Genomic DNA, 17,866 nt, shown 5'->3' with positions numbered 1-17,866 from the left:
CAATATGCAGTGACTTCAGGTGGAAAGTGTATGTGTCTTGGTGTCAGCAAGGACAGGATTGGGTATCTGAGGGCCACTGGTGCCTGTGGAACTGCAGTCCAGTATTAATCATCGGTTTCACAAGAGAGGGGGAAGAAAAGGATATCGATGTAATGGAAACTCAAAGTTATTTAAGATGAAGAAGTGTCATGAATTATACTGTGTATTTGCCACCAAATATCTCTCTATACAGTAGAAAGAGAGGAAAGATAATGAGCCAAATAAAACTTTCATTTTGGCCCAACTAAAGCCTTTTTTAAAACAAAGCTAAAAGTATTGTTGCTCGTGGCATTTTAATAGCAGTAAGAGATTTTTTTCCCCAGAAACTTTATATCTTAATGATTTTCTTTGTAATAAAAGCATATCTGTGGTGCTGAAATAAATGCATGTTCAGATGGTCCAGCTGATGTCTGGTTCCATGTTGGGAAGCAATCAAGTTAATTAAGTAGTATTTTACAAACTATCAGATATGGCATTGCATTGCTCATGTGGGTCAGAGGATAAGCTGCTTTGCTGTCCCCATGACAATGTAATTGGTCCCTCCATGTCCGATGTTGTGGCATCTGTACTGACATGAAGGGCAAATTAATGAAACTAAAAGCCTCTTCAATGTATAAGTAAAATATAAAGAAGGCTTTTGGTTTGTTAAGGCTTACCTTACAGCATTTTTTTTTTATTCGTTCATGGGATGTGGGCGTCGCTGGCAAGGCCAGCATTTATTGCCCATCCCTAATTGCCCTTGAGAAGGTGGTGGTGAGCCCCCGCCGTGAACCGCTGCAGTCCGTATAAATATTACATATTTATGTTGAATAATCAATTTAAGTATACAGTGTTCCCTGCTCGCCTGCGCTCTTTCTCCCCCCCCCGCCCCCCCCCCCCCCCCCCCCTTGCTGGTGGCAGATTTCATTGTGCCACCCGAAGTGACGTGAATGGTAAGTTTATTTTAAAAAGATTGGGGCTGGCGGGGAGGAGAGGCTCTTGATTTAGTACGGCACTTAGTGTTAACATTAACATTTTGTAAAAAAAATTGTTCTTTAACAAGTCAATGGTGGCTTAGCCACCATGAAGGGCAGTTGCTTGGACTTAATGAGAAATGTGGCCTAAAATATTGTGCATGATCTAAATTACAGACAGAGTTCAATGAAGTTCTCTCACAAGGTGAAATAAAAATTATTTAAAACTTCTCCATTTGTTTCTCTGCGTTCCCTCCTCCCAGCAGCTTGCACCATTTTTCATCTTGAGGTATCTTACACTGTGTGTAGAACCATAGAAAAGATACAGCATAGAAGGGGGCCATTCGGCCTGTCGTGTCCGCTCCGGCTTGAAGAACAACCAGGTGCCCATTCTAATCCCACCTTCCAGCACCCGATCCATAGCCCTGCAGTTTACAGCACTTTAGGTGCAGGTCCAGGTACTTTTTAAAAGAGTTGAGGGTCCCTGCCTCTACCACCAATTCAGGCAGCGAATTCCATAAACCCACCACCCTCTGGGTAAAAAAGCTTTTCCTCATGTCCCCTCTAATCCTTCCGCCAATCAGCTTAAATCTATGTCCTCCAGTTCTTGAACTCTCCGCTAGGGGAAACAGGTACTTCCTGTCTACTCTATCTAGGCCCCTCATAATTTTGTACACCTCAATCAAGTCTCCCCTCAGCCTCCTCTGCTCCAAGGAAAACAACCCCTGCCCATCCAATCTCTCCTTGTAGCTGCAATTTTCAAGCCCTGGCCTATGTGTGAATCTTTCACCACCTCCCTCCTCCGTACCTTTGGGAAAATGGCAAGCGCCTGCTCAACCCCTCCCTTAGACAGCATGACTGAGATCTAGAGGTTTCTGTGGGGAATTGCAGGCACAAAGAAACATCCTAATACTCTGGCATAGTTAATTTCAGTACCAGTGAAGGTTTCCCCTCCTGCCTGTAAACAAAAACATCCATGTACAAATAAGTGTCGGAGTAAATACATAGGAACAGGAGTAGGCCATGCAGCCCCTCCAGCCTATGTGACACATTGCTTTTTTTAATCCATTGAATTTGAATACAACTGCCTGAGTACATCAAAGTCGAGTTGAATGTGGGGAGTTGAAATAATTTGTGTGATAGCACTCTGCAAATTATGTAAGGTTTGGAGTAGCCTGTTTCACATTTGTGGATGCCAATTATTTTTTTTTTTAACAGCTGTACCACCCAACTGAAAATATCATTGCTATTTTAGCCAAACTTTGTGGTGAATAACAAGCCACGAGACTGCATTCAAAGCTCTGCAGTCCTGCCACATCCAGTCGTGAATGGTGGTGGACAATTAAACAACTAACGGGAGGAGGAGGCTCTGCAAACATCCCAATCCTCAATGATGGCGGAGTCCAGCACGTGAGTGCAAAAGACAAGGCTGAAGCGTTTGCAACTATCTTCAGCCAGAAGTGCCGAGTGGACGATCCATCTCGGCCTCCTCCCGATATCCCCACCATCACAGAAGCCAGTCTTCAGCCAATTCGATTCACTCCACGTGATATCAAGAAACGGCTGAGAACACTGGATACAGCAAAGGCTATGGGCCCCGACAACATCCCAGCTGTATTGCTGAAGACTTGTGCTCCAGAACTAGCCATGCCCCTAGCCAAACTGTTCCAGTACAGCTACAACACTGGCATCTAACCGACAATGTGGAAAATTGTCCAGGTGTGTCCTGTACACAAAAAGCAGGACAAATCCAATCTGGCCAATTACCGTCCCATCAGTCTACTCTGAATCATCAGCAAAGTGATGGAAGGTGTCGTCGACAGTGCTATCAAGCGGCACTTACTCACCAATAACCTGCTCACCGATGCTCAGTTTGGGTTCTGCCAGGACCACTCGGCACCAGACCTCATTACAGCCTTGGTCCAAACATGGACAAAAGAGCTGAATTCCAGAGGTGAGGTGAGAATGCCCTTGACATCAAGGCAGCATTTGACCGAGTGTGGCACTAAGGAGCCCTAGTAAAATTGAAGTCAATGGGAATCAGGGGGAAAGCTCTCCAGTGGCTGGAGTCATACCTAGCACAAAGGAAGATGGTAGTGGTTGTTGGAGGCCAATCATCTCAGCCCCAGGGCATTGCTGCAGGAGTTCCTCAGGGCAGTGTGCTAGGCCCAACCATCTTCAGCTGCTTCATCACTGACCTTCCCTCCATCAAACCCACCTGCCTGAGAATGTCTCCCACCAACAAATGGGGCCGTTGAAATCTGCGATCCTGACTTATCCGTTAGCAATGGCGTGGGAATGGGGCCAGGACCTACTCCGTTAATGGTAGGGCGTTGGGGAGAGTTATAGAACAAAGAGATCTAGGAGTACAGATTCATAGCTCCTTGAAAGTGGAGTCACAGGTGGATAGGGTGGTGAAGAAGGCATTCAGCATGCTTGGTTTCATTGGTCAGAACATTGAATACAGGAGTTGGGGTGTCTTGTTGAAGTTGTACAAGACATTAGTAAGGCCACACTTGGAATACTGTGTACAGTTCTGGTCACCCTATTATAGAAAGGATATTAAACTAGAAAGAGTGCAGAAAAGATTTACTAGGATGCTACCGGGACTTGATGGTTTGACTTATAGGGAGAGGTTGGATAGACTGAGACTTTTTTCCCTGGAGAGTAGGAGGTTTAGGGGTGATCTTATAGAAGTCTATAAAATAATGAGGGGCATAGATAAGGTAGATAGTCAAAATCTTTTCCCAAAGGTAGGGGAGTCTATAACGAGGGGCCATAGATTTAAGGTGAGAGGGGAGAGATACAAAAGGGTCCGGAGGGGCAATTTTTTCACTCAAAGGGTGGTGAGTGTCTGGAACGAGCTGCCAGAGGCAGTAGTAGAGGCAGGTACAATTTTGTAGGTACAAGTTACATGGGTAAGATGGGTATGGGCCAAATGCAGGCAATTGGGACTAGTTAAGTGGTATAAACTGGGCGACATGGACATGTTGGGCCGAAGGGCCTGTTTCCATGTTGTAAACTTCTATGATTCTATAAGGTGAGAAATGGGGATGTTCGCTGATAATTGCACATTGTTCACTTCCATTCTCAACCCCTCAGATAATGAAGCAGTCCATGCCCGCATGCAGCAAGACCCGGACAACATCCAGGCTTGGGCTGATAAGTGGCAAGTGACATTCGCGCCAGTCAAATGCCAGGCAATGACCATCTCCAACAAGAGATAGTCTAACCACCTCCCCTTGACATTCAACGGCATTACCATCACCAAATCCCCCACCATCAACATCCTGGGGGTCACCATTGACCAGAAACTTAACTGGACCAGCCATATAAATACTGTGGCTACAAGAGCAGGTCAGAGAGGCTGGGTGTTCTGCAGCGAGTGACTCACCTCCTGACTCCCCAAAGCCGTTCCACCATCTACAAGGCACAAGTCAGGAGTGTGATGGAATACTCTCCACCTGCCTGGATGAGTGCAGCTCCAACAACACAAGAAGCTCAACACCATCCAAGACAAAGCAGCCCGCTTGATTGGCACCCCATCCACCACCCTAAACATTCACTCCCTTCACCACTGGCGCACAGTGGCTGCAGTGTGTACCAACCACAGGATGCACTGCAGCAACTCGCCAAGGCTTCTTCGACAGCACCTCCCAAACCCGCGACCGCGACCTCTACCCCCTAGAAGGACAAGAGCAGCAGGTACATGGGAACAACACCACCTGCACGTTCCCCTCCAAGTCACACACCATCCCGACTTGGAAATATATCGCCGTTCCTTCATCGTCGCTGGGTCAAAATCCTGGAACTCCCTACCTAACGGCACTGTGGGAGAACCTTCACCACACGGACTGCAGCGGTTCAAGAAGGCGGCTCACCACCACCTTCTCAAGGGCAATTAGGGATGGGCAATAAATGCTGGCCTTACCAACGACGCCCACATCCCATGAACGAATTTTTAAAAAAAGACCCAATGTGTGTGTCAGTGATATGCTGTTATTTTTCTGGCAAAATGTTAGATATACTTCCATACTGCAATATGCTGGTGAATATAAATAATGTGTATGCACAGAAGGGAAAACAATTCGACTTGATGGTACTGAATGCTGTATATACAGAATAATAGGATGTTGCAAGACTGTCTTGGCACAATATTTTTTTTTGTTGCTTTGAAGTTCAAATCCCTTTTAAACCATGGAGGGAACAGCACATTTTTTCCATTAAATGTCGCTTTCCACAATAATATCTTGCCACGTGTAATAAATCCCTTTTTTTTCCCCCAATTCAGATTTTTTTTATATATCTATTGCCTACTCATTGAAAGATTTATTTTTGGCCTTTAGTTTATAACAGCACCTGACAGGATTTGAAATTCACATCAGTGTGTGTGAAATGTAATACGGTTCTCTGATTGTCTATGTCAATTACTGCTTAATGTAGCTTTCACTTTTTTAATTTTTTGTTTAAATTTAGAACAGTACTTATTGTTGTGAGACAGAAAATACTTTTAAAGGCCTCTGTGGTTGTTTAATAATGTAATTCGTCGGCGATTATCATCTAGACACACTCCAGTACAGTGAAAACAGTAAGGGGGAAGGGGGTGTCTTTCATTCCAGTAGATTGTTCCAGAATATGGTGTCCTGGAGCTTCCTCTGTGGGTGCAACCTGTAAGTTAGACCCAAAAATGTGCCCAGTGTCATGCCCATTTTGCCAATGTCAAGTTACACCCAAGTATCCTCTCACTCTCATTAGAAAATGTCCAATCTTAAAATGGGTGTAAATCAGCTGAAATAATTGATGCCCAAGGAAAATGCAGAACCCCACCAAATATTTCTTCTTTCAACCATCATTTATGCACATCAGGCATAGCACGTTTAGGAACCTGCAATCAGTGAAGCTTTTCAATTTTTAACGTGACTTATACTTAAGCCACAAAAATATATTAAAAGAAACATAGAAAATACATAGCAGGCCTCAATAGGATAAATTCATAAAAAAAGTACTCAAAGTTACAATTAACCACCAGAAGTCTTTGTATCCTGCTGCGCCTGAAAATCTGATCGCAATGCGAAGAGACCTCCTCCCCTCCCCGAACAAGCACAATTGGATGACGCTTGCATTTGAGAGTTGGGGGCGTGTCCCGTTTTGTGGGCGGAGGATTTGATTGACGGCCGTAAAAGATCGAGGTGACTTGGGCATATTGTTGTTACATGTGCAACTCACTTACACCCAAAATTCCACAATCTTTTAAGCCACGTAATTGGTTTGCGCCCAGATCATGCATATCTCTGGCTGCAAATGCGGAGGAAACTCCAGGCCTTCCTGTCTCTTATCTAGCTTGGGTGGAACATATTTTGTCAGTCCGTTCCTTAAGGGTGAAATAGTTGCCTTCTTACAAGATACCTCTGGGTTTGCCTGTGCATAATGTCTGGAAGACAGCTATATCTGATAACTAGAAGTCTCTTCCCAAGTTTTGGGGAGGATATTCAACATGGTGACAATGAGAATAAAAATAAAAAATCAACTTCAGGGCATACCATTGTGTCAATCAATTATGTGATTTCCCTACCACCACCCAGACAGTAAAATTCATTGTAATGGGTGCCAAAATATTTAGCTCATCTTTGGATTTTTTTTTAAACCAAGGATCAGTCTGATACTGCAATGCTGCAGTTTCAATGACTTATTTACCCTAAAATGTTACTGATAACAAAATCTCTGGTGGCAAAAAACTGGAACTGTAATCTTTCACCTGAATTAATGGATCTGTTATTTCTGTCAGACCTGGACTTGGGGCTGGTGAAATTTTCAATTCGTGCAGTACCTCAATGAGATGGAACTGAGCTTTGAAGATACGTGCAGTGTTTGCAGTTCTTGAAAAGGTTCAGCATCATAGCAAGGATGGGCAATAAATGCTGGCCTTGCCAGCGACGCCCACATCCCATGAACGAATTAAAAAAAGACTGTTCATTCAGTTGTTGTTCTATCTCTGTGGGATTGTTCCATTAAACATTGGAAACCTTAAATTAAAATGGAAAATGCTAGAAGCACACAGAAGGTTAGCATTTGAAAGATTGGTTAAAGTTGAACTATAAATAGTTATGATTGGCCTCAGTAACCCATGGACGAAAAAACAATTACCGAAGGTTCTCGTTTCTTATGCCTGTCCAGCCACCCCTGCTGGAAAGTGTACATTTGTGGACTTTGGATGTGGACTTTGGATAAGGACATTATTGGCCTTAGTTGTGATGTCCCCAAAGATATACAGCCCACAGACACTGGTTAGGTTCACACAAGAACAGCTACTTGAATGAGGTATTAGGATGGGTTGCTAGTATCGTTAGATCTGAACCACAGTATGAGTCCCCTCTGTTGCTGTCATCGGGAGAGTAAGGAAGAACATTGGGGAAAAATAAAATAAAATATTTATCTTGTTGTTTTGATTGTGGGTACAATGCAGTGGTTAGTTTTTCTTCATTAAATAACCAGCTGTTTGAATCTCCATGTAATTTTTAAACTTTTGATGTGTATACCATGACAAAAATGAAGCATTTTTGTCTTGGTTGGATTATTTATTGGTTTCTTTTTTGCTTACCAAAGTGTACACACAGGGTTACATTCAGTTATTGTTAGCTGCTGCTTCAAGCTGTATGGCATTTACATTACAGTGTGGCTAATATTTGTACCTCTGGGTGAGACAGACACATGCATTATTCAGGAAGTCCTTTCTGTTAATTGTTCACATTATATCTGCACAGGGACTCGTCTAGCTGGTCATTCAAACTATTGATCAATGAACAAGCCATCCAATTCAATTCCAAACATCCGATGTGATGGATATCCAAGGATAGTAGATTTGATTGACAGCTATGTCTGAAAGTGAAAATGTGGCAGGGCCAATGATTCCTTGTAGTCCCTTTGACAAACAGTTCAGGCCAGAAGCTCTCCATGGTGTGCTACTCATGCACTGCTGATCAATCACTCTGAAGCCAACAGAAGGACTGGGCTAAATCACTGGCTCTGCGCTGGCGTTTCACCATGTAGTTAGTGGAAGAGAAACGTATTTGTTAGGACATTTGAAGAAGAATAGTGGAGCTTGTAATTGCTGTAAGTCAATTCTTTGTACTGAATGCTGTTCATTTGCCTATTTGATGTTAAATAAATTTGTCTGTTGGGTAGGGCTGGAGCTTCGGTCTAATAGAGTGTATATTTATCTGCCTATCAAAGAATCATATAAGCCAGTCAGTGACAGGATTCTCTGACCTAATAATGGGCAGGTAAAGGTATTGTGTGTAGTGGGTGTGAGGTTCACTTGTGGGAATGGCCGATGATATTAAACCCAATTTCCAAGTCATGGTCATTTATGTACATAGTAAAGAAGAGTGGCCCCATCACAGACTCCTGTGGAGTACCACTCATAATATCATCTTCTAGTTTCAGAATCTTCCTTTTTCCCCATCCTTAGCTTTCAGCCCTCCAACCATCTCCCTGTCCATGCAGCTACATTCCCATTAATTCCATGTACCATTATATTTGCCATAAGTGGTGTATATAAATCTATATACACCAAATCTACTGCATTTTCTTTGTCTATCCTTTTTGTTATTTCCTCAAAAAATCCTTTCAAGTTGGGTAACATGACCTGCCTTTGAGAAATCCGTGCTTACTGGCCTTGATTAACTTCATGTTTCTCCAAGTGCTCAGTAATTTAATCCTGTATTATCAAAACAAATAGTTCATCTACAGCTGACCATACATTCCTGGCTTATCCCTGTCCCTTCTTTTGAAGAGTGGTGTCACAACTTCCATCCTCCAGTCTTCTGGCATAATTTTCCTTTTCAAAGAATTTTAGAAAATTGCTGTTACAGTATCTGCCATATTTTCCCTAGCTTCCCTTAGGATCCTCAGATAGAAACCATCATGTTTTAGTGATTTATCTACCTTAAGTTTGAGTAACTTCTTTAGTCCAATTTCTCTGAATAATAACCTCCACTAATTGTTCTACATCCACTTCTGTTGGTTCTACACTCTTGATAATCCACCTTCTCTGTGAAAACTGAGGAAAATTATTTATTTATATCATTGCCATTCCCTTACATTCCACGACAAGCTTGCCTCTTTTGTCTTTTCAAGGCACTACCCCACCTTACCCATTCTCCGACTGCTAATGTGCCGATAGAAATCCTTTTTATTGCCATTTGTTTTTTAAAAACTTTTTTTTTTCACATACTCCCCCGTAACCTGTCCAATCTTCCTTTTTGCAACTTTCCTATATTCTTTGTATTCTTTATGATTTGTCCTGCAACTGCTAAATGCTGTTTTGTTTCAAATTTGATCTCATCTCCCTAAATAACCATGGAACTCAAGCCTTCGATATACTCCATTTCTTCCAGACTAGAATATACTTGATTTTTACCCTTTCCATTTCCTTTTAAATTCATTGAAGTAGCAAGCAATTTGAGCTTGACAAATATTGACACCTGTGATGTATTTGTATATTTGTTATATTTAATGTACGATGTTATCTCCTGATAATTTGTTTACTATACTAAACTGTGTGGTTGTGTTTTCTCCTACAGGGAGATGATAGAACATTGCCTTAATTGTTACGGCAAAAGGTACACAAATGAAGGTAAGGCAGATATTGGACTTATTGTAGGGATCTTGATAATATTACAGCAACTAAAATTTAAATTTACTATTGGATATCGATTGGTCTGATCAACCAGATTTTTTTGAAGTTCAATCCTTTTTATTAAATAAAATGAATTGATACTTTTAAAATTTCTTTCTGATTTTCTTCTCTTAACACTCCTCTTCTGAAGACATTAACTCTTTGCTGACGTGCGATTCAACAGACAGCTCCTCCTGAGCCAAGATGTGAATGTCAACAGCTCATTTGACCATAGAAGGCATCATGCTTGACCGTAACTCTGCCTTGACCCAACATCTACACATTTCAATTATCAGTTATTGGATGGTCAGTGAACGAGAAGTGGTGGGTCCCTTCCAGTTTCATGGGGATGCTGAGGCAAATTTTATTTCCCACAATGCTGTCGTGACTGAAATTCGCTAACTCAGTGAAGGCCAAGAATCAAACTTGCCATTTCCTGATTTACATGCCTCACTACCACACATCTTCGTTGATCTGTTGGGGCTGAAATTTACATTTCTGTATATCTGTACATAGGAACAGGAGTAGGCCATTCAGCCCCTCGAGCCTGTCCCACTATTTAACTAGATCATGGCTATCTGTACTGTAACTCCTTACCCACCTTACTTCCGTAACCCTTAATACACTTGCCCAACAAAAATGCATCACAATTGCAGAACACCTACCCTTCACCCGCGCCCCCCCCCCAACCCCACCAAAATGGCTCCAATCACTTCTGCTGTCTATACCATGTCCATCTGCTCTGGCCTCTTAACTGTCTCACAGCCAAGGTGGAGGCATGGTGTAGAGTGGGCGAGGCCCAGGGAAGTGGAACATTGAACCACTTCACAATGGGGCAGCTGTAGATCAAGGCTGTAGATTTCTTTCCCCTGTCTCATAAGACAACACTGGGGTTTACCTCAGGACCAGGAACCATGTGAGCTAATATCAATGGATCCAAAACCCTCCAACCCTCCCCAATTGTCCAAGAGTGGGAAGGATATAGAGGAGCAAATTACAGAGTGCAAAAGATCTAGAGCAGTGATAACTGGGGACTTCAACTATCCTAATATCGACTGGGATAACAATAATAATATAAGGGGCAAAGAGGGGGAGGAATTTTTGACGTGTTCAGGATTACTTTCTTAACCAGTATATTTCTGGGTTAACGAGGAAGGAGGCATTGCTGGACTTGGTTCTAGGGAATGAGATGGGCCAAGTGGAACAAGTGTCAGTGGGGGAGCATTTAGGGCAGTGATCATAGTATCATAAGGTTTAGAATAGCTATGGAAAATGATATGGACCACTCCAAAGTAAAAATACTCAATTGGAGGACGGCCAATTTCAATGGGATGAGAACAGATCTGGCCCGGGTAAATTGGAGTCAAAGATTGGCAGGCAAAACTGTAATTTAACAGTGGGTGGCCTTTAAAGAGGAGATGGTTCGGGTACAGTCCAGGCAGAAAGGTAGCATAACTAAAGCCAGAGCTTCCTGGATGACAAAAGAGATAGTGAGTAAGATGAAACGGAAAAAAGTGGCGTATGACAGATGTCAGGTTGATAACACAAGTGAGAACCAGGCAGAATATAGAAAGTTCAGAGGGGAAGTGAAAAAGTAAATGAGGGGCAAAGAGAAAGTAGGACATTAGACTGGCAGTCGGCATAAAAGGGAATCCAAAAGTCTTCTACAGGCATGTAAACAGTAAACCGGTAGTCAGAGGATGGGTGGGGCCGATTAGGGACTGTAAAGGAGATCTACTCATGGAGGCAGAGGGGATGGCCGAGGTACTAAATGAGTACTTTACATCTGTCTTTACCAAGGAAGAAGATGCTGCCACCATCTCAGTAAAGGAAGATATAGTTGAGATACTGGATGGGCTAAAAATTGATGAAGAGGTACTTGAAAGGCTGGCTGTACTTAAAGTAGATAAGTCACCCGGTCGAGATGGGATGCATCCTAAATTGCTGAGGGAAGTAAGGGTGGAAATTGCGGAGGTACTTGCCATAATCTTCCAAATGTCCGTAGATACGGGGGTGGTGCCAGAGGACTGGAGCATTGCAAATGTTACACCCTTGTTCAAAAAAGGGTGTAAGGATAAACCCAGCAACTATAGGCCAGTCAGTTTAACCTCAGTGGTGGGGAAACTTTTAGAAACGATAATCCGAGACAGAATTAACAGTCACTTGGATGAGTGTGGATTGATTCGGGAAAGCTAGCACAGATTTGTTGAAGGCAAATCGTGTTTAACCAACTTAATTGAGTTTTTTGATGAGGTAACAGAGAGGGTCGATGAGGGCAATGCAGTTGATGTGGTGTATATGGACTTTCAAAAGGCGTTTGATAAAGTGCCTCATGATAGGCTTATTATCAAGATTGCGGCCCATGGAATAAAGGGGGCAGTAGCAACATGGATACAGAATTGGCAATGAGACAGGAAACAGAGAGTAGTGGTGAACGGTTGTTTATCGGACTGGAAGAAAGTGTGCAGTGGTGTTCTCCAGGGATCGGTGCTGGGACCACTGCTTTTCTTGATATATTAATGACTTGGACTTGGGTGTTCAGGGCACAATTTCAAAATTTGCAGACGACACAAAACTTGGAGGGATAGTAAACAGTGAGAAGGATAGTGATAGACATGAAGAGGACATAGACAGGCTGGTGGCATGGGCAGACATGTGGCAGATGAAATTTAACACAGAAAAGTGTGAAGTGATACTTTTCAGCAGGAAGAATGAGGAGAGGCAATATTAAATAGAGGGCACAACTGAAAGGGGTATAGAAACAGAGAGATCTGGGGGTATATGTGCACAAATCGTTGAAGGTGGCAGGGCAGGTCGAGAAAGCGGTTAAAAAAGCATACGGGATCCTAGGCTTTATAAATCGAGGCACAGGGCTCAATTTTAGGGAGCAATTTTGGGGGCGGGGTGGCTCCGAAAATCCCGTTCAGGTTCGGAAGCCGACTCCAACCCGCCGACTTCCGAGTTTCCCAGGGACCCAACTGTGTGCGCGCGGGAGACCCAAAAACGGAAGTCCCGCTGGCAATTCAAGCCGGCGGGATGACAGTTAAAGAGCCAAATGTACCTCATTGAGGTACTTAAGGCACTTTACCTGTGAGAGATGAAGTAATTGTAACTATTTTTAACGTATCTGGGCGGCTTGCCCAATGCTTCTGAAGGGCCGGATCAGGGAAAAAGAAACTAAATAAATTACATAAAACACCATAGAAGGAAGTTAAAACACAAAATGAACCTACCTTTGCATCCTCTCCGATGTGTCCTGCACCCCCCCACCTCTCCCCAATCTTCCTTTCCAGAGCTGGATGATGTCTCGCTCTCTCTCTGTCTCCGCCGCCACACCACCCACCCCCACCCCCCACCCCCCGCCTCACGCTGCAGCTCCTGACGGCAGCCAGCCTGATTGACAGGGCCCGAAACCCAGCAATCAACATGCGATCGCGTCGGAAACGGTAAGTTTGGTCCATGCAGGTTTGCCACGTGTACCTTCACCGTGCCCCCCCCCCCCCCACTGCTGCCAACCTACCACCATTGCAAAATCGACCCCATAGAGTACAAAAGTATGGAAATCATGAAATACCTTTTATAAATCACTGGTTTGGCCACAACTTGAGTATTGTGTCCAGTTCTGGGCACTGCACTTTAGAAAAGATGTGAAGGCTTTAGAGAGGGTGCAGAAAAGATTTACTAGAATGATTCCAGGGATGAGGGACTTCAGTTACGTGGATGAACTGGAGAAGCTGGGGTTGTTCTCCTTGGAACAGAGATGGTTGCGAGGAGATTTGATAGAGGCATTCAAAATCATGATGAGTCTAGTCAGTGTAGATAGAGAAACTGTTCCCATTGGTGGAAGGGTCAAGAACTGGAGGACATAGATTTAAGGTGATTGGCAAAAGAACCAAAGGTGACATGAGGAAAAGCATTTTAACACAGTGAGTGATTAGGATCTGGAATGCAGTGCCCGAGGGGGTGGTGAAGGCAGATTCAATCATGGTCTTCAAAACGGAACTGGATAAGTACTTGAAAGGAAAAAATTTGCAGGGCTTTGGGGAAAGGACGGGCGAGTGGGACTAGCTGGATTGCTCTTGCATAGAGCTGGAGTGGACTTAATGGGCCGAATGGCCTCCTTCCATGCTGTAACCTTCTATGATTCTACAAATTGGGTTTAAGTATCTTTCCAACAACAGAGAACAGGCTACTTAAAGTAACATCTTCAAATGAAGAAAGTAACAGACAGATAATTGAATGTATAATTTCATAATTGTTCTTGGAGAGCAGGCGTGTGACATGCTTTCTGGGCTGCATCAATACTGCTGCACAACTGTCCACGAGGAAGTGCTTGAGAAAGTCTTGGTATTCTAATATTTCCTTCTCTGACTTTCCTTCTTGGTAACAAAGCATGTTTCTTCTACCTGACACTAAAGATGAAGTTTGGGACCCAATATTTGGGAAGTTAGACATTAATCTGTGTTAAATCACTGCAAATCAAAATAAGTTGCCAGGCTGTTTAGAACAGTTTTTTTAAAGAAAAGAATTATTGTAAACATTTATTTCTTGATGTTGTTCATGTTAGTGTTGCGAAATGGAGCACATTTTGCATCATCGAACACTCCTAACTCGGGTATAGCATGACCTGGCTGCAAGGTAAAGCTTTCTTATCCCATTCCAACAATTGCCTTAATCCCAGTTTTCAAAGAACATCTCCGACTTCATTCGTTTCATACTTATTTTCTACACTAGCCCCCTCATGTCCGCTTTGAATGAGATTGCCAATCAATCGCAGGGTATTGTCAGTTTTGTGTTCATCAAGAACAGGATTCTGGTTCTGCAGACCCATTTCATCAAGTCCTTTACCAATGCAAATTTCATCCCATCATTCTGGGGTGGATTCAGCCAAGTGTTCCAGAGGAGAAAGAGAAGTGTGCTGAAGCAATGCCTCCCAAATACCTGCCTGCAACAAGTTTTAGTAATAAAGTAGGGTTAGGAATTTCTGCCCAAAGGCATATGCATGATTTTTCTCTTCCTCTGTTGCACGCGCGCACGTTCGTGTTCTCTCTCTCTCTCTCTCATTCTCTTTTTTTTCTCTCTCCTTTTTTCCTCTTTTATCTAATTTTTCTGCCCCCGTTTGTTGTTGTCTCTCTGCCCCGCCTTCTCACTTCTCACGCTTGCTCTCTTTTCCGCCCCCCCACAGCCTGAACTTGTTCGCTTTTCCATTGTACGTTCTGTACTTTGGCTTGCTGCTTGTTCAGCAGATATTAGTGATGGTTTTTATTTTTTCTAAAATAGTTGTGACTCAGAGTATGGAAAATCTTGAATGTTACCATGTCAAAAATAAAGGAACTTGTGTAATCATTAGGATCTAAAATAGAATGATGTGTTGGGTCTGTGGTTGAGTGAATCGTCGGTTTCTGGGACCTGAAACTAGGTAATTCTTTCCGTTTTGTTTTGAGAGAGAATATGAATTTCTTTCTCTTTCTCATCATTCTCTCCCAGGCCATTATATTTCATGTGACCAAGAAGGCAGGTAGGCAACCTTCCCCCTTTGCCTCCTATCGGCTGACTTCACAGATCAATTGGAGGGGAACTCTTTCTCTAATTCCTCCCCCCGCTCATTGGCAATTATATGGCTTCCTCCCAGTGTCACTTCCTCCTTTTTCCTATTTGGTGACAACGGATGGACATTTAGAGAGGTTTATTACATGATTGGTTTACATAATGGTATTTACATTTTTTTTCAAGTAAAACATAATTTATTTTCCCATCCCTCACCAACTCCAATCTTACTTTTATTTCCAATTTTTTCCTCTTTCCCTTCCTCTTCTGAAGGTAGTAACCCATTCTGTCGTACATTTCCACAATCACTGGTGTCTTGCGCAAATGCCCATCTTCATATGTGAACCTGACAAGGTATTGTTCGTAGACTATTTAATTATGAGCACCATCGCAGATGAAATCAATCCTTTTGTTATTTTACCTTCATATATGCATGCACACTTTCAGCGGGATTTGCTAGATTGGAAGCAGGAATGGGATTGCTGGCCAATGAATCCGCTATCAATCCACTGCACCCCCCAAACCTGGGGCACTGAGGCCAATTGTAGTTCCTGCATAGCCTTCTAGGCTGAGCTTGGGTAACATCACAGACTAGTAATCAAGCCCAAAACCTTCCTATTAAACCAGTATATATCTTTTCTTCTTCCAAATCTCGCTCTCATTTGTTTTTCCTCTTGCCTCTCTACTTCTGAAACCAGTGACTCGTCCTAGTTCGTTAAAAAGCTGTATAATTGTTACACATAACACAACTTGCATTTATATAGCATTTTTAATGTACAGAAATTTACCAATTCTCTGGATGTGGGTGTCGCTGACAAGGCTGGCATACATTGCCCTTGAGTAGGTGGTGGTGGGCCGCCTTCTTTAACCACTGCAGTCTGTGTGGTGAAGGTGCTCCCACAATGCTGTTGAGTCGGGAGATTTAGGATTTTGACCCACCGACAATGAAGGAACCGTGATTATACATCCAAGTCAGGATGGTCTGGGACTTGGAGGTGATGGTGTCCCCATGCGTCTGCTGCCCTTGTGTCACTTTGCTGATGATTTGGAGTAGGCTGATGGGGTGGTAATTGGCCAGATTAGATTTGTCCTGTTTTTTTTGGGACAGGGCATACCTGGACCTGGACAATTTTCCACATTGTTGGGTAGATGCCAGTGTTGTAGGTGTACTGGGACATCTTAACCAGGAGCGCAGCGAGTTCTGAAGCAGAGGTCTTCAGTATTACAGCTGGGATTCTGCTGGGACCCATAGCCTTTGCTGTGTCCAGTGCATTCGGTCATTTCTTGATATCACGTGGAGTGAATCGAATTTGTTGAACACTTGCATCTGTGATGGTGGTGAACTCTGTCGGCGGTTGAGAAGAATTAACCACTCAGCACTTCTGGCTGAAGATAGTTGCAAACGCTTCAGCCTTGTCTTTTGCACTCTTGTACTGGACTGTGTCTTTATTTAGGATGGGGATGTTCCTCCTCCTCCCGTTAGTTGCTTATTTGTCCACCACCATTCATGGCTCAATGTGGCAAGCTATTGGAGTTTTGACCTGATCCATTGGTTGTAGGATAATTTGGCTCTATCTATAGCATGCTGCTTTTGCTGTTTATCATGCATTTCGTCCTGTGTTGTAACTTCACCAGGTTGGCACCTCATATTCAGGTACAACTGGTGCTACTCACTACTTGCTCTTCTACATTCCTCATTGAACCATGATTGGCCATTTGGCTCGATAATAATGGAGGAGTGAGGGATATGCCGGGCCATGAGTTTATGATAGTGCTGGAATACAATTCTCCTGCTGCTGATGGCTCACAGCGCCTCATGGATGCCCAGTTTTGAGCTTCTGGATCTTTTCTTAATCTATGCTACTTAGCACAGTGGTAGTGCCACACATAGGAACAGGAGTAGGCCATTTCACCCCTCGAGCCTGTTCCGCCATTCAGTGAGATCATGGCTGCTCTGTGACCTAACTTCATATTTCAGCATTAGTCCCCTATCCCTTAATACCTTTGGTTAACAAAAATCTATCAATCTTAGATTTAAAATTAACAATAGAGCTCGCATCAACTGCCGTTTGCGGAAGAGAGTTCCAAACTTCTACCACCCTTTGCGTGTAGAAGTGTTTCCTAACTTCACTCATGAAAATCCTGGCTCTAATTTTTAGGCTACGTCCCCTAGTCCTAGACTCCCCAACCAGCAGAAATAGTTTCTCTATCTACCCTATCAGTTCCCTTTTAATATCTTGAAAATTTCAATCAAATCACCCCCCTAATCTTCTAAATTGCAGGGAATACAACCCTAGTTTGTGTAATCTCTCCTCGTAATTTAACCTTTGGTGTCCAGGGGGTTGATTTTAGGAGGCAAATGCTGGGGGGGGGGGCCTCCGAAAATTGCGAAAATTCCGCTAATCCCGCTCGGTTTTGGAAGCAGGCTCCAACCTGCCGACTTCCGCGTTTCCCAGGGACCCACCTGTGTGCGCGCGGGCGACCCGACACCGGAAGTCCCACCGGCAATTAAAGCCGGCGGGATGACAGTTAAAGAGCCAAATGTACCTCATTGAGATACTTAAGGCGCTTTATCTGTGACAGATGAAGGGATTATAAAGATTTTTAACTTACCTGGACGGCTTGCCCCCCGCTTTTGATTCATGCCTGG

The 17,866-nt window shown here is 43.4% G+C and overlaps 1 protein-coding gene across 2 annotated transcripts in view; it reads left to right on the top strand.

The window, feature by feature from the left end:
• Positions 1–17,866, top strand: part of dscc1 (DNA replication and sister chromatid cohesion 1) — a 42,754-nt gene that overhangs the window by 11,882 nt on the left and 13,006 nt on the right. For both annotated transcript variants that reach the window (XM_067976318.1, XM_067976311.1), the window contains exon 6: positions 9,575–9,627. In XM_067976318.1, coding sequence (XP_067832419.1) covers positions 9,575–9,627 — 53 coding nt within the window. The remainder of the gene's footprint in view (positions 1–9,574; positions 9,628–17,866) is intronic.

This window comes from Heptranchias perlo, chromosome 3, assembly GCF_035084215.1.
Source record: "Heptranchias perlo isolate sHepPer1 chromosome 3, sHepPer1.hap1, whole genome shotgun sequence".
NCBI lineage: Eukaryota > Metazoa > Chordata > Chondrichthyes > Hexanchiformes > Hexanchidae > Heptranchias > Heptranchias perlo.
Note: the sequence above shows the minus strand (reverse complement) of the source record. Positions and strands in the feature narration are given on the sequence as shown.